The 13,410-nt window shown below is 41.1% G+C and overlaps 1 protein-coding gene across 3 annotated transcripts in view; it reads right to left on the bottom strand.

Annotated features, from left to right (window-relative positions):
* Window positions 1-13,410, bottom strand: part of eps15 (epidermal growth factor receptor pathway substrate 15) — a 108,296-nt gene that overhangs the window by 18,368 nt on the left and 76,518 nt on the right. For 2 of the 3 annotated variants that reach the window (XM_078408547.1, XM_078408549.1), the window contains 6 exons: window positions 9,575-9,736; window positions 7,859-8,056; window positions 6,112-6,315; window positions 4,552-4,644; window positions 2,797-2,887; window positions 1,878-1,922 (listed from right to left, as the gene is read on the bottom strand). In XM_078408547.1, the coding sequence (XP_078264673.1) occupies window positions 1,878-1,922; window positions 2,797-2,887; window positions 4,552-4,644; window positions 6,112-6,315; window positions 7,859-8,056; window positions 9,575-9,736 (793 nt within the window). The remainder of the gene's footprint in view (window positions 1-1,877; window positions 1,923-2,796; window positions 2,888-4,551; window positions 4,645-6,111; window positions 6,316-7,858; window positions 8,057-9,574; window positions 9,737-13,410) is intronic. The other variant, XM_078408548.1, reaches the window with a different exon arrangement.

Here is a 13,410-nt window from a genome sequence, read left to right as displayed (position 1 = left end):
GTGGGAAGAAGTGTAGTCAAGATAGCTATGGGAGTCAATAGGTTTGTAGTAGGTCACTAGTCTGTCTCCTGTGATGGAGATGGAGATGGTGAGATCCAGAAATGGTAGGGAGATGTCAGAGATGATCCGTATATTTAAGAGCAGGATGGAAATTAGTGGTGAAATTTAAGAAGTCAGTGAGTTCTGCATGGGTACAAGAGGTAGCACCAATGCAGTCATCAGTGTAGTGGAGGTAGAGTTCGGGAATGAGTCCAGTGTACGTCTGGAACAGGGATTGTTCGACGTACCCTACAAAGAGGCAGGCATAGTTAGGGCCCATGCGAGTGCCCAAAGCTACACCTCGGATTTGGAGGAAGTGGGAAGAGTCAAAGGATAAGTTTTTGAGGGTAAGAACCAGCTCTGCTAGGTGGAGGAGAGTATTGGTAGATGGAGATTGACTGGTTCTGCGGTCGAGGAGGAAACGGAGGGCTTCAAGACCATCCTTGTGGGGGATGGGGGTGTAGAGGGACTGGACATCCATGGTAAAGATGAGGGAGTGGGGGCCTGGAAACCGGAAGTTATTGAGGAGACAGAGAGCATGTGAGGTGTCTTGGACATAGGTATAAGAATAGATAAACAGTTCAATGTGATAGTTACGCAAAATATTAGCATCAGCGAACACCACCTTTCACCAAAATGACTGTTGCATCATGCATGACACAATAGCTCAGCTCCCTTTTGAAAAGTGTTCCTATATTTAAAGTTGAGAGCAAGAATCATTTTTGAATCATCCTATTTTATGACACTGCAGATCATACGTTCCACATCTCTTATTTTTCTGCAGCCTTCACCCTGACTATCTCTGACATGGCCATCAACCCCCGTTTCCTATACTGTATGAAGGGGTTACTTATAACTGTCTACCGGCACACCTTTGGCATGTGGGAGGAATCCAGAGCAACCAATGGAAATCCTTGCAGTCACAAGAAGAAAGTGCAAACGACACACAAAAAGCACCTGAGATCATGATCAAACTTGGAAGCTGTAAATTCGCATTGCTAATTGTTATGCCTCCTTTTCTGTCCGAACGCTCACCAATCTCTGTGTGAAAACATTGACCTGCACACCTCCCGATGGGCCACACGGCCAGAAGGCTTCCCTACGGGTCCCGTGGCTGTGGACTGGGAAGGCGGCTGAAGGCCTTTATCGAGGCACCGTGGTCTCGATGCCTCCCAGATCGCCGCGTAGAAGACAGAGGAGCCGGACCTCGCAGGTCGGATGGAGGAGCCTTGCCATGGGGGTCGGAGCCCTGGTCGGCAGTGCGGCCGACGGAGCCCGCGGCTGGAGCCCGGGTCGGCACTACAGACGCCTCAGGAGAGGACTCAGCAGCGTTGTGGAGAGGTCGGTGCGGTGGCCGATGACGGCACCAACAGACGGAAGAGACGGACACGTGAAGTGGGGCGTCGGCAATGGTGAGACCTCGGCGGTGGTGAAGCCTCACGACGATGGTGCCTCGGTGGTGGTGATGCCTCACGGGTCAACCCACGATCGACGAGAGCGTGGGGAGACTGCCGTGATGATGGGGGGGGGAAGAAAGAACAATGGAGGATCCGGCATGGGGTGACCTCTGCGAGGGAGGTGGGGGGGGGGGAGGAACAAAGGACAATGGGGACCCAGCATGGGGGAATTGATGTAAGGGGGGGGGGGAAAGAGAACAAAAGGAAGAGCTGGCGTGCTTTGTGACTTTGTCAACGGCGTAGGTGTCCGCTATTTGTTTCCACTGGATATGCAAGCAAAGAATTTCACTGTGCCTAGTCACATGTGACAACAAAGTATTCCATTCCAAATTTGACAAAATAGTTTCCGATTGTAGTGCTGCTCACAAGTTCCTTTCTTACCTGCAATGTCAACCTTTCCAAATGGATCATCCTTAAAGGGATCACCTTGAAATATAATTGAATAACATTTTTAATAATCACTTCTTCAATAAGAGGTTATCAGCAATTTTGGAGGCAAATATGTATTTGGTTGAGTGATCCTTAACTTTCTCTTTATTTTAACAGAGAAAGAGAAATAAGCCTTACTTTGTTTGAAGTGAGAAGAAAGAGGGAAGGTACAAAAAGGAGAAAGCAAAGTACTGCAGAAGAATATAGCCATTGGGGGAGGCTGGAGTGGGTGCAGAAGTTTGAAAGGAGTGAATGGCAAACAGAGGAGAGGGGAAGAGAGACAAATGTTGTGAGGAGAGAGAGACAGAGAGAGAAATGGAGGGAGGGGATGCAAGATACGGTAATTTAGCAGAAACGTTATAATGAGGTCACAATCTGAACAGTTTTTGGGAGACTGAACAGTTGTGCGCTCAATGTTATGTAATCTTATTAGGACCAAGTTTTTTTTAATTGCTTTTGACACATACAATCAGCTTCAGCTCCAAAAAGTTGCTCATCCCTGTAAATGTTATCTTTGGGAAGGAGCAAGGCTATAGCCGTGTTGCCATAGATGCTAATTGAAGTATACACTGTGAAAGCATTAGCAGTACTTGGAAGCCTGGTTGATTGCTCAGCAACGTAACAACATGACATTTTAAGTTTCCTCATCACATGTAATTAATTGGGTTGATTAGCAAATAAAATACTTTATATCTTGACAACAGACTCAGATTTTATTTCAGATTGGGGATCTGAATGGGCTGTATTGCATTTCTGTATTATCTATATACAATAATGCACATGAATATCCACAAAAAGTAGTTTCATTCAAAGCAATAGTCAATCTGTAGAAGATTTACATATTCAAAAGGAAATTAAAAATTGAACTTACTGTCAGTGAAAGGATCTGTTTGAAAGAAGTCTAGGTTTGGGTCTGAAATACTGTTGGAGTATTCACTAGCTTTCATATCAAAAGGATCTTCCTGCAAGAATTGAAAATATGGATTCATATTTCAATAAACATCTATATACTAAAACTCTGGTTTGTTTGTTTGTTTGTTCCTGGACTACAGCCAAAACGGTACAAGATAACGCAACAATTTTAGGCCTACCTAACTTACTGTCATCCCTTTGGGGCTAATGGAAGAAGTTTCATTGAAATCGGTGTTATATTTTTAATGTTATTCACATTTTAAAGTTTAAATCTATCTCCTAGGGAGGGACGGGGAGGGGAGGAGGAAGGGAGGAGGGAGGCTAAGGGGGGTTGAGGGGGGTGGAGTGGGGGGGAGGGGAAGGGGGAGGTGGATGGAGGGAGGGGGGGAAAAGGAGGGGGGGATGGGGAGGGAGGGGGAGGATAAGGGGGGTTGAGGGGGATGGAGTGGGGGGGAGGGGGAGGGGAGAGGGTGCTGCACCAATGCAGGAGAGGGTTGAGCCCAACGGGTCCACTTGGTCTAGTACTCGTTAAAATTAAAACATATTCTTCACTATGTATGCTTTTGATACAATGGTATCTATTTCCAATAGGTTTTAACAAAATTTCAGGCTAGATACTCTCCCCAAGAAAATGGTGCCATTCAAACTATTTTAAAAAGGTATTATTGATTAACAAAAATTCTTCAATATTATTTCGGAACTAAAATACGTCATATATATTGAAGCGAAGAAAATGTAAATTTTATTGAATAGCCACATCCCTTACACAACTTCAGCTAAATAACATCAACATGACATTTCATGACATTGTTATTTTTCAACTAAACAATCAGTGCAAGGCATCTATATACTAAAACTCTAATTTGTTTGTTTGTTCCTGAACTACAGCCAAAACCTTATACGATAGCGGGACAATTTTAGGCCCATCTTACTCACCGTCGTTCCTTTGGTGCTAATGGAAGAAGTTTCATTGAAATCGGTGTTACATTTTAAAAGTTATTCACATTTTAAAGTTTAAATCTATCTCCCAGGGAGGGAGGGGGGGAGGGGGTCGAGGGGGAGGAGGGAGGATAAGGAGAGTTGAGGGGGGTGGAGTGGGGGGGAGGGGACACGGGGAGAGGAAGGGAGGGAGGGAAGGGAAGGGGGGTGGAGGAAGGGGGGAGGGGGAGGAGGGGAGGGAGGGGGAGGAGGGGAGGGAGGGGGAGGAGGGGAGGGAGTGGAGGGAGGGGGGAAAGGGAGGGGGAGGAGGGGAGGAGAGAGGGGGGAGGGAGTGGAGGGGGGAGGGGGAGGGGGGAGGTGGGAGAGGGGAGTGGGGGAGGAGAGGGTGTTGCACCAATGCAGGAGAGGTTTGGGCCTAATGGGTCCACTTGGTCTAGTTGATAATAAAATCCTGGCTTGAATTTGAATGCAAAATCCTTATCAAATTCAACCACTAACATTCAACAAGCTGTATTAAGTTTAGCAAAGCTGCTTCTGAGAGCACTAAGCTGCATCAAATATATTTTAAATAGATGTGTGGGAAAAAGGGCAAGGGGTAAATTAAGAACTGAACTGATACTGCTGACCAAAAACACAACTTCCTTTTAACGGCTGAATTAAGCCTGGAGAGAGTGAGATAAAATTCCACCAGAGATATCACAACCCCAAAAGGCTAACAAACAATTTTAAACAGTACTACGTCTCCATACAAGAAAATGTGCGTAACTAAACTCACCTTTTCTGTAAGACTGGGTTGTTGAATTTCAATCTGTTCTGTTTTTGTAATAAGCGCTCTATTGAGGGTGTCTTCAATAATGCTATTGTTGGCCTGGAAATAATATTTGCACAAATGCATTCTTAAAAACTGAAATAACTCATCAATTAAAATCATTGGGTATGATATCTGTTATGATTGAGAATGTTAAGTGCTTTCTGACTATTATCACTGACAAATACTTTATTGTCCTGAAGAAGAAATTTTAACTAGGCATGAAAAAAACAGAAAATACACAAATCGCTAAAACTGAAATGCCTTACTGCTCCAAGTTCCTGAATTATAAAATTATCACCAAGGAAGAAGCAACAAATTGATTAGTACAGGTATCAGAGGTTATGTGGAGAAGGCAGGAGGATGGGGTGAAGAGGGAGAGATAGATCAACCATGATTGAAGGGCAGTAGTTAATGGGCCGAATGGCCTAATTCTGCTCCTATCACTTATGACCTAATGACCTAAATTCAGCCACAAATTTCAAGTGATATGATTTTAATTATTTAATATTCAATTATTGTTCAATTCACTGTCACTTATTTTCCTGAACTTCCGCCCCACACTCCATTTCCATCAGCCTCAATGGTTTCTAGTTCCTTTCTTGTTTTTGTTGGTTTCTTGGGGTTGACTGAAACATGCTTCCATTGCCATGTCTCCTTCTTAGCAGAAGTTTCAACTATTAATTAGATGCCTCCAAAACATTTGTCACCTGGACTGCCTTTGGTCTTCACTCAAACATAGATATTTAATTTGATTGCTGCACTCCCCCCCCCCCCCCTTTATCATTCTTGAGCCATTTTACAGTGTTAATGTTAATTGTTTCTCACTCCACAAAATGTTGCCGGATTTACTGAGTATTTCTAGCACTCCTTAACTCCCAGCAACTGCACGTGTAAATTTACTGTTCGACGTTGAGGCCACGGGGCAGCTTTGACGCTGAGATCACATGGTGTCAGACGACTTAAAGAATTGTTTACCTCAGTGTGAGTTTAGGTAAGTGGTGGCCTATTACGGTATGTAGGTTAATTGGCGGGTAAATGTAAAAATTGTCTCTAGTGGGTGTAGGATAGTGTTAATGTACGGGGATCGCTGGGCGGCACGGACTTGGAGGGCCGAAAAAAGGCCTGTTTCCGGCTGTATGTATATGATATGATATGATAAGTCGGGGCATGCCTGTATGTTGCTTAGCTCCTCGCAGCCTCGGTACATAGGTGATCAAGCTAGATTAATCAAATTGACCAGCTTATCAGCATTATTTTGCATAACATGTGCACATTACATAGGGCAACCATTAACATCCTCATGAGCTGTTTCAAAGTCAAATTTTCCAATCCAATGTTTGCTTTCAATTTAAAGTTCTCTGATCTAGAGAGCAAAATAATGAATTTGACCTACCTCTCAAATGTCATTTATTGGTCTCATTGTTTGTAACTGTAGCTAGGGAATTCATGAAACAGTGCAAAGTTTATATTTATGATAACAATTTATTTCAAATACTACTGATTTGATTGTTTGAAATGTCTTACCACAGGCTCATTAATGATCTCGTCTTTTTCCACTGGGCTTTGCCTCTCTGTATTTTCCTTCTGGTCAGCAGTCTCACTAACACTGTTGTTGAGATCACAGTGCTCAACGTTACCATTGACAAGAGGTTGCAGATTACTCTGCCACCTGAGTTGATCGTTGAAGCTTTCCTCATTATCATGCAGCTCAGACAATTTGGATTTCACCTTTGAATACAAAATTCAAAAAATTACTTAACATGTTTTAGATACCTAGATCGTAGGTGAATAATCTGACTCACATAAACAATTAAACTGTGTTTATGACAACCAATTTTAATTACCTTAATGAAGCATGACCTTATTTTTATAATGCTTAAATTAAATATATTTTATGTGCTCAAAATAGAGAAGCATGGAATTGCCAGTATTTTGCCAAATCTTTGCATGTTACGGAAAGCATGAATACTCACAGGCACTTGCACACAATACTCTTAACCATCTAGAAGCTAGAAGTTAACCTGATTTCAACCCTAAACATACTGAGCAAGAAAACAAAAGATGTGTTGGACACAAGAACATAAGAGCAGGAGACGACTTTTCCATCCTTTCCCAAAGTGCTCATTACTCAGACTTATCATCATTTGCCACTTTCTACCCTTCCCCTCCTCACCCCAACCTAACTCCATCTGCCTAATTTAATTTCTTCTCTGATGTTTCCTCCTATCACCTACAGTACAGCCTCTGTCTGAAAACTTCCCCCTTCAACCACCTGGTTCAATCTGTCCACGATCCTTTGTCCTGTCCCCTCTCTCCCACTTCTATATATCTTCATATATCTTCATCTTCCCTCGACACTCTCAATCCTGATGGAGGGTCTCGACTGAAAACACTGACCATACCTTTGCCTCCACAGATGCTAAGTTCTTCCAGCAGTTTATCTTTTGTCCCCAGATTTCAGCATCTGCAGTCCCTTATATCTCCCAATGATCATGGGAGATATGTATGCAAGCAATTCTTTAATATTTAAATTTCTTAAAAATCTAAAACAAGCATAGAAAGACATACTATTCATGATCAGCTTTCATGACATATTTCAGAAAGACATACTATTCAAGATCAGCTTTCGGTGCCATTTTCTTTCATTTGACTAGGGTTTAATTGAAGCCAATTAAGCCAAATCATTTCTACCATCCAATGTCATTCAAAACTCTGTTGCCTGTGGCTATTTTCACCAAGTCTCATTGACCTATGTGTGCACTGCCATGCGTTTCCTGGCATGCATGCGGTCATTGGCTAACAGTGATCTTGGTTAAACAACATGTGATCTCAGTTAAACAACCTTCCTGACTATTCACAATACTACCAACTTTCATGTCATCTGCAGACTTACTAATCATACCTCCTACACTCCCTTCTGACTCTCCAGGGCCCAGGGTCCCATGCTCTCTTCTAAGCCACCAAAGACACAGGTAACTCACCAGGGCCCTGTTCCTCACACTCTCTTTAAACTTACTGCATCCATGGGAAATTTATTAGTCCATGTTACTACTATAAAATATGAATAAAAAAGTATTGACTATCAGAAAGAATATATCCAACAGCCTGGAAAAATCTGTTAGTACAGCAGGTCACTAGCATGCCCGATTATTGGAGTTTTACGCTATTGAAAAATCTCCTACCTTACTCATGTAATCATTTATTGTAAAAATAATACTTTGCTAATGCAGAAAATATTAATAATCTGATGTGTGCGTAATGGCCAATTTACCTGATTGATTTCCTGATGGGATGCCCAAAGAGATTGCTGCATAGGTTCCAAATGGGCTTGACCTGCCTCCATTTGCTCTTCCAGCTCTGCTGTCTCCTGGTGCAGTAGTTTTAGTTCTTCCTGTGCTTTCATCAGCTCTTCCTCACAAGATGATATCTGGGATTCTTGATTTGATATCTCAGTCTTTAGTGATGCAATCTAGAACCAAAGTGAATAATAAGTAATATATAGTCAGACATTCCAAAGAATAAATGTGATGGAATGCTCATGAAATCTACTTTCCCATGGGTTACATGATGGTATGTAATGTAATCCATAAGTTGAAGTATATTGTAACAGTTATGGCTGCATAGCTGTTAGGTTACTAATCTAAAAAACTGGAATAATGATGGAACGTTATGAATTCATTTTCTATTATATAGGAAAATTAAATTCAGATAATTGAATTGCAATTTAAAAAATAAATTGTTCACAGTAAATGGACATCACTGGCAATGCCATAATTGATTATCCATTCTTGAACTGAGGAGGCAGTTAAGAATCAACTACTTGGATGCATTTAGAATTACATACAAGCAATAACGGAAAAGAATGACAGATTTTCTTCCCAGAGGAAAATTTGTCATCTTTGTCTAGTCAAGCATATGCATGACTTGGGAGTTGGGGAAAGTGCCTCTAAATCCTTAACATGACATCTGACCCCATAAATCCTCAGGTATTAGGTCAAATACGAGTAGCAAAATCTATTCAGATTAATACTTAATACCTCCACCCCCACTACCTGAGGTGAAGAATCTGGAATGAGGCAGATCTTCCCGAGTACCAGCACCTTTATCATTCTTGAGCCATTTTACAGTGTTAGCTTTTTTAAGTCCCTTTCCCAGTTTTGGCACTGGACTAGGATTGCTGTAGCATATTGCATTATACCACTTAGCTACTGGCTGCCTCTGCACTACAATGGAATATTCACGTGGGACATCATATCACTGTCACTGTTACTTGATACTCATTTTTTTTCCATTGTCAGATTTAGGGAGCAGCCTGTCGAGGCTAATCCAGGGCTAAAATTGCAGAAACATGGGAGCCCTATTGCAAAAAGTAGACCCAAATAATGCCATGAGAAAACATTTTAATTAATTTCATTTAATCTGTTTTAGTGTATTTAATTATTCTTAAGAAAGTGTGCCTTGTTTTTTTTTAGAATTTAAAGAAATACTACTTTTATTTTTGAGTACACGGTGTCTCTGAATTTTTGTAAAAGGCACCTAAGTTTTAAATCAATCTGAGGCCAAAGGGAATAAAACTGGTTGTGTATTTACATCTAATTACATTATGATCAACACTTTTGTGGGGGAAAAAAGGTAGTTTTGCCAGACCATTTCCAAAAATGCTTTTCCCTTTTGTTTTTAGGTTTTCCTGAGAGGTAAACAGCCAATCTAAATGATACTGGTGTATTCCTGATTTTGTGTTTTAATGCAGTCCTAGGCTTCATATTTATTGAATCGAAGAGCGTAATTTCTAGTCAGTATCAACTTGTGAAAATTAGTACAGTAAAAGATCCAAATATTAAAAGTCTGTAGTTTTTACTAAAGAGCTGGAACGTAAATGTGTCTATTACATGGTGGCGTGGCTTTTAGCCCCAAAATGAATTCCAGAACAAAGACGCGTGGTGATCAATTGCTCACATAATTATGTTCACAACCAACTATAACTTACCAAATGTGCCTCTTCTGTGCATTTCTGCCTGATATCATTTAGCTGCTCTTCCAGTTTGTTTTTCTGTTGATCCAAGCCATTGAGCACATCCTGTACTTCTTGCCTCTGGTCTTGTAATTTCTGTAGATTTGTACTTTCCTTATCAACTTCATCCTGGAGATCCTGCAATCAAAACAGTCATTTAATATAAAAACAGAATTTATCAACAAAATTGTTAAAAATACACAAGCTTGATATCCCCCGTCACATCCACAACACAAAATCAAACCATTGCCCAGAACACTTTCTAGAAAATCTACAAGATAAATCCAACTTTTGAGTGACAGAACTACTTTTGTGGTGCTTGATATCAAGAAATTAGATTTTTTATCTTCAGAACTGTGCATAACTGTGCACAACTGTTCAGAATAATACATAAATCAGTATGGTCCCATTTAACAAAGTATAGCCTCATTTTCATTTAATGCCTCTCATTTTAAGAGACCCACATTTATAACCCACAAGTTATATTTTAAATGTATTACAATATCACACTATATTGAAAGACCAAAAGGGGCGACAAAATGGCTTTGACGAGATGGGATTTTAAAAATCACAAGGCTTTTTATACCTACATTTATAAAAAGAGGGCAACCAGAGAGAAGGTGGGACAGCTCAAGGATAAAGGAGGGAATTTGTGCTTGGAGTCAGGGGATATAGACAAGATGCTAATCGTGCTTTACATCTGGATTCACCAAGGAGAAAGATATGGAGGAAAGCGAATTCATTGTGGAGTATAACAATATGCAAGGGCAATTTGAGATGAGGGAGGAGGTGCAATTGGGGGTCTTGAAGAGCATTAAAGTCTATAAATCTATAAAAGAAAGATGGGATTCATCCAGGTTATTGAGAGAGGCAAAAAAAAACGCCTGCAGTAGCTTTGACGAAGGTCTTCGCATCTCCTCTAGCCACAGGCACGGTCCCGGAGAACTGGAGAGTAGCTAATGTTCCTTTGTTTAAGAAGTGAAGTAGTGAGAATCCAGGGTATGAGAGTATTATTCAGGATAGGATTTAGAAACAGAACATAGAAACAAAGAAAAATAGGTGCAGGAGTAGGCCATTTGGCCCTTCGAGCCAGCACCGCCATTCAATACGATCATGGCTGCTCATCTAAAATCAGTACCATGTTCGTGCTTTTTCCCATATCCCTTGATTCCTTTAGCCCCGAGCTAAATCTAACTCTCTTGAAAACATCCAGTGAATTGGCCTCCACTCCCTTCTGTGGCAGAGAACTCTCCAGGTGAAAACATTTTTCCTCATCTCAATCCTAAATGGCCTACCCCTTCTTCTTAAACTGTGTCCCCGGGTTCTAGATTCCCCCAACATCGGGAACATTTACCCCCATTTGGGTTAATTAGGGACAGTCAGGACAACTTTGTAAACAACAGGCCTGATTGCCCGAATACATTAAACCCTTGTTTTTACGGACCTCTTTACAACGGATTCTGGTTAGAATGGACCAAATCTGTTGGAGACCATGTTTGTTGATGTTGTTTCACGGAAGGACCATTAGGTGGATAGAGCGAATGGTATTTTCGAACCATTTTAGTTTAGTTTAGAGATACAGCGTGGAAACACCGAATCTGTGTCAACCATCGATCCCCCATGCACTAGTTCTATTCTGCACGCTAGGTTCTGAATCTACAAAACTACTTTAATGGTTCTATCTTTCCTCCCACATTGCAAAGACAAAGTCATTGTGACAATTAAGACATTGCCCAATGCTCCCCACTGCAAAGATGTGCAGACTGCAGCGCAACTGGCCTCTGCAATACGCTGGCAGAGCCACCACCTCACAGTGCCAGAGATCCGGGCCAGACTGCAACCCTGGGCACCCCAGCACACATATCTGAACATCTCTGTAACACGGGAGGAAACCAGAGCACCCGAAAGAAACACACGCTGCCACATGGAGCATCAGATGCCAGATCGAACTCGAGTGTCTGGCGCTGTAAGGTAGTAACTCTACCACAGCACCACCGTGCTGCCCCAAGGTATTGTGTATTTTGCATCCCTTACCGTTTATTGTGTAGTGCATTTTTACTGGATGTTTTTCCAAATGTACTAGCGTGTCAATCCCTTATTCAGTTATAGCAGACAATTGGTAATAATGAACACCATCTCACCCCTTGTGGTCCATTATACCGCAGGTTTATTGTACAGAAAATTATGAGGCGCATAGAAAGGATGGATAGTCGGAACCTTTTTCTCAGAATGGAAAGATAAAATACTCAAGGTATCTTTAAGGTAAGAGGAGCAAAATTTAAAGATGTGCGAGGCAATTAAAAAAACACACACACACAAAGGGTGGTGGGTGCCTGGAACACGCTGCAGGAGGTGGTGGTGGAGGCCGGTATGACAGAGGCTTTTGGATAGGCACATGACATTTTTTAGAGAATGGAGGGATATGATTAATGCAGGCAAATAAGAGTTTGGCTTGGCATAATATTTGGCACAATGTAGGCTAAAGGACCCGTTTCGATGCTATACCTTACTGTACGAGTTCTCTACGCTATTCCATGGAAATTCTAAATCAGCGTGGGGAATATGCATTGCTTCCATCATTGAGTTTAAATATTTTTAGAGCATAATAATTGGTGCAGAAGATGCTGGGAATGATTCCATGAACAACCTCTTTTCAAGAGACAAACTGTCTCTTGCTTTAAAAAAAAAAAATGGACAAGATTTTGCTTTGCATCACCATATTTTTTAATCAATTAATTGCTCGTGCTCAGCCAAATCATATTTCTTCCTCATTTCTTTTGACCTCTCCCCCCACTTCTCTGCCTCCTTTACTTCAATAAATTTCATTAAAATTCTAAACCGTTGCAGCACTGACAAAGTTCAATGAACTGAAATATTAACCCTCTCAGTTTCCACGATGCTGCATAACTACTAAATATTACAGCATTTTCTACTTTTATTGCAGCTTTCTAGAAATGTGGCTTTAAATAGACCGTGAATTTTATCTATTTTTAAAACTATAAATGCTTAGTTAGCTTGGCTTATTGTACTATTGCAGATTTTTCATCACTACTTCACCAGTAATTAAATGGATGTTTCTTGCTTCCATCATTCCAAAGGCATGCAAAAGCTATTTTTAAACATTGGTTATATATGTTGCTTTGACTTGACTGTAATATAACCCAAGGACTGCAGTATCATAAGGCACTGAAGTACCATGTTACTTTTTAATTCAGTAAATCTTTCCGAGAACCAGTTTTTTCTCTCTCTCCAATTATTTATCTTAATGCTGCTTCAAAAATGGTAATTAAAAATTATAAAGAAAAAGCATTTGAACAATGTATTTTGACAAATTGGATGAGACTATGCTGATCTCGTTCCCTGGTGAACTAGCCCACATCTGCAAAGGAGAATTGCCAACATCCACATGTTCCTCATCATCTCATCACACATCATCTTCCTCTCCGCCAGATGAGGAAGAAGCAGAATCAGAATAGAATTTTATTGGCCAAGTATGTATACATACAAGGAATTTGACTTGGTACTTTGCTCGCACATGGTAAAAACACGACATACAGCAATTAAAAATAAAACATTATAATTTAAGCATGCGAAAATAAAGTACCAGAGTAAAAAGCTACAGACATTTGGCTGTTGAGTAGAGCTCTGCATGTGGGAAGAAGTTGTTTTATGTCTGGCTGTGGTGGCTTTGATAGTCCCGAATCACCTCCCAGAGGGAAGTACTTCAAAGAGTTCATGGCCAGGGTGAGAGGGGTCAGAGATGATCTTACCCACTCGCTTCTTGGCCCTTGCAGTGCACAGTTCGTCAATTG

This window comes from Rhinoraja longicauda, chromosome 11 (genome assembly GCF_053455715.1).
Source record: "Rhinoraja longicauda isolate Sanriku21f chromosome 11, sRhiLon1.1, whole genome shotgun sequence".
Taxonomy (NCBI): Eukaryota; Metazoa; Chordata; class Chondrichthyes; order Rajiformes; family Arhynchobatidae; genus Rhinoraja; species Rhinoraja longicauda.
Note: the sequence above shows the minus strand (reverse complement) of the source record. Positions and strands in the feature narration are given on the sequence as shown.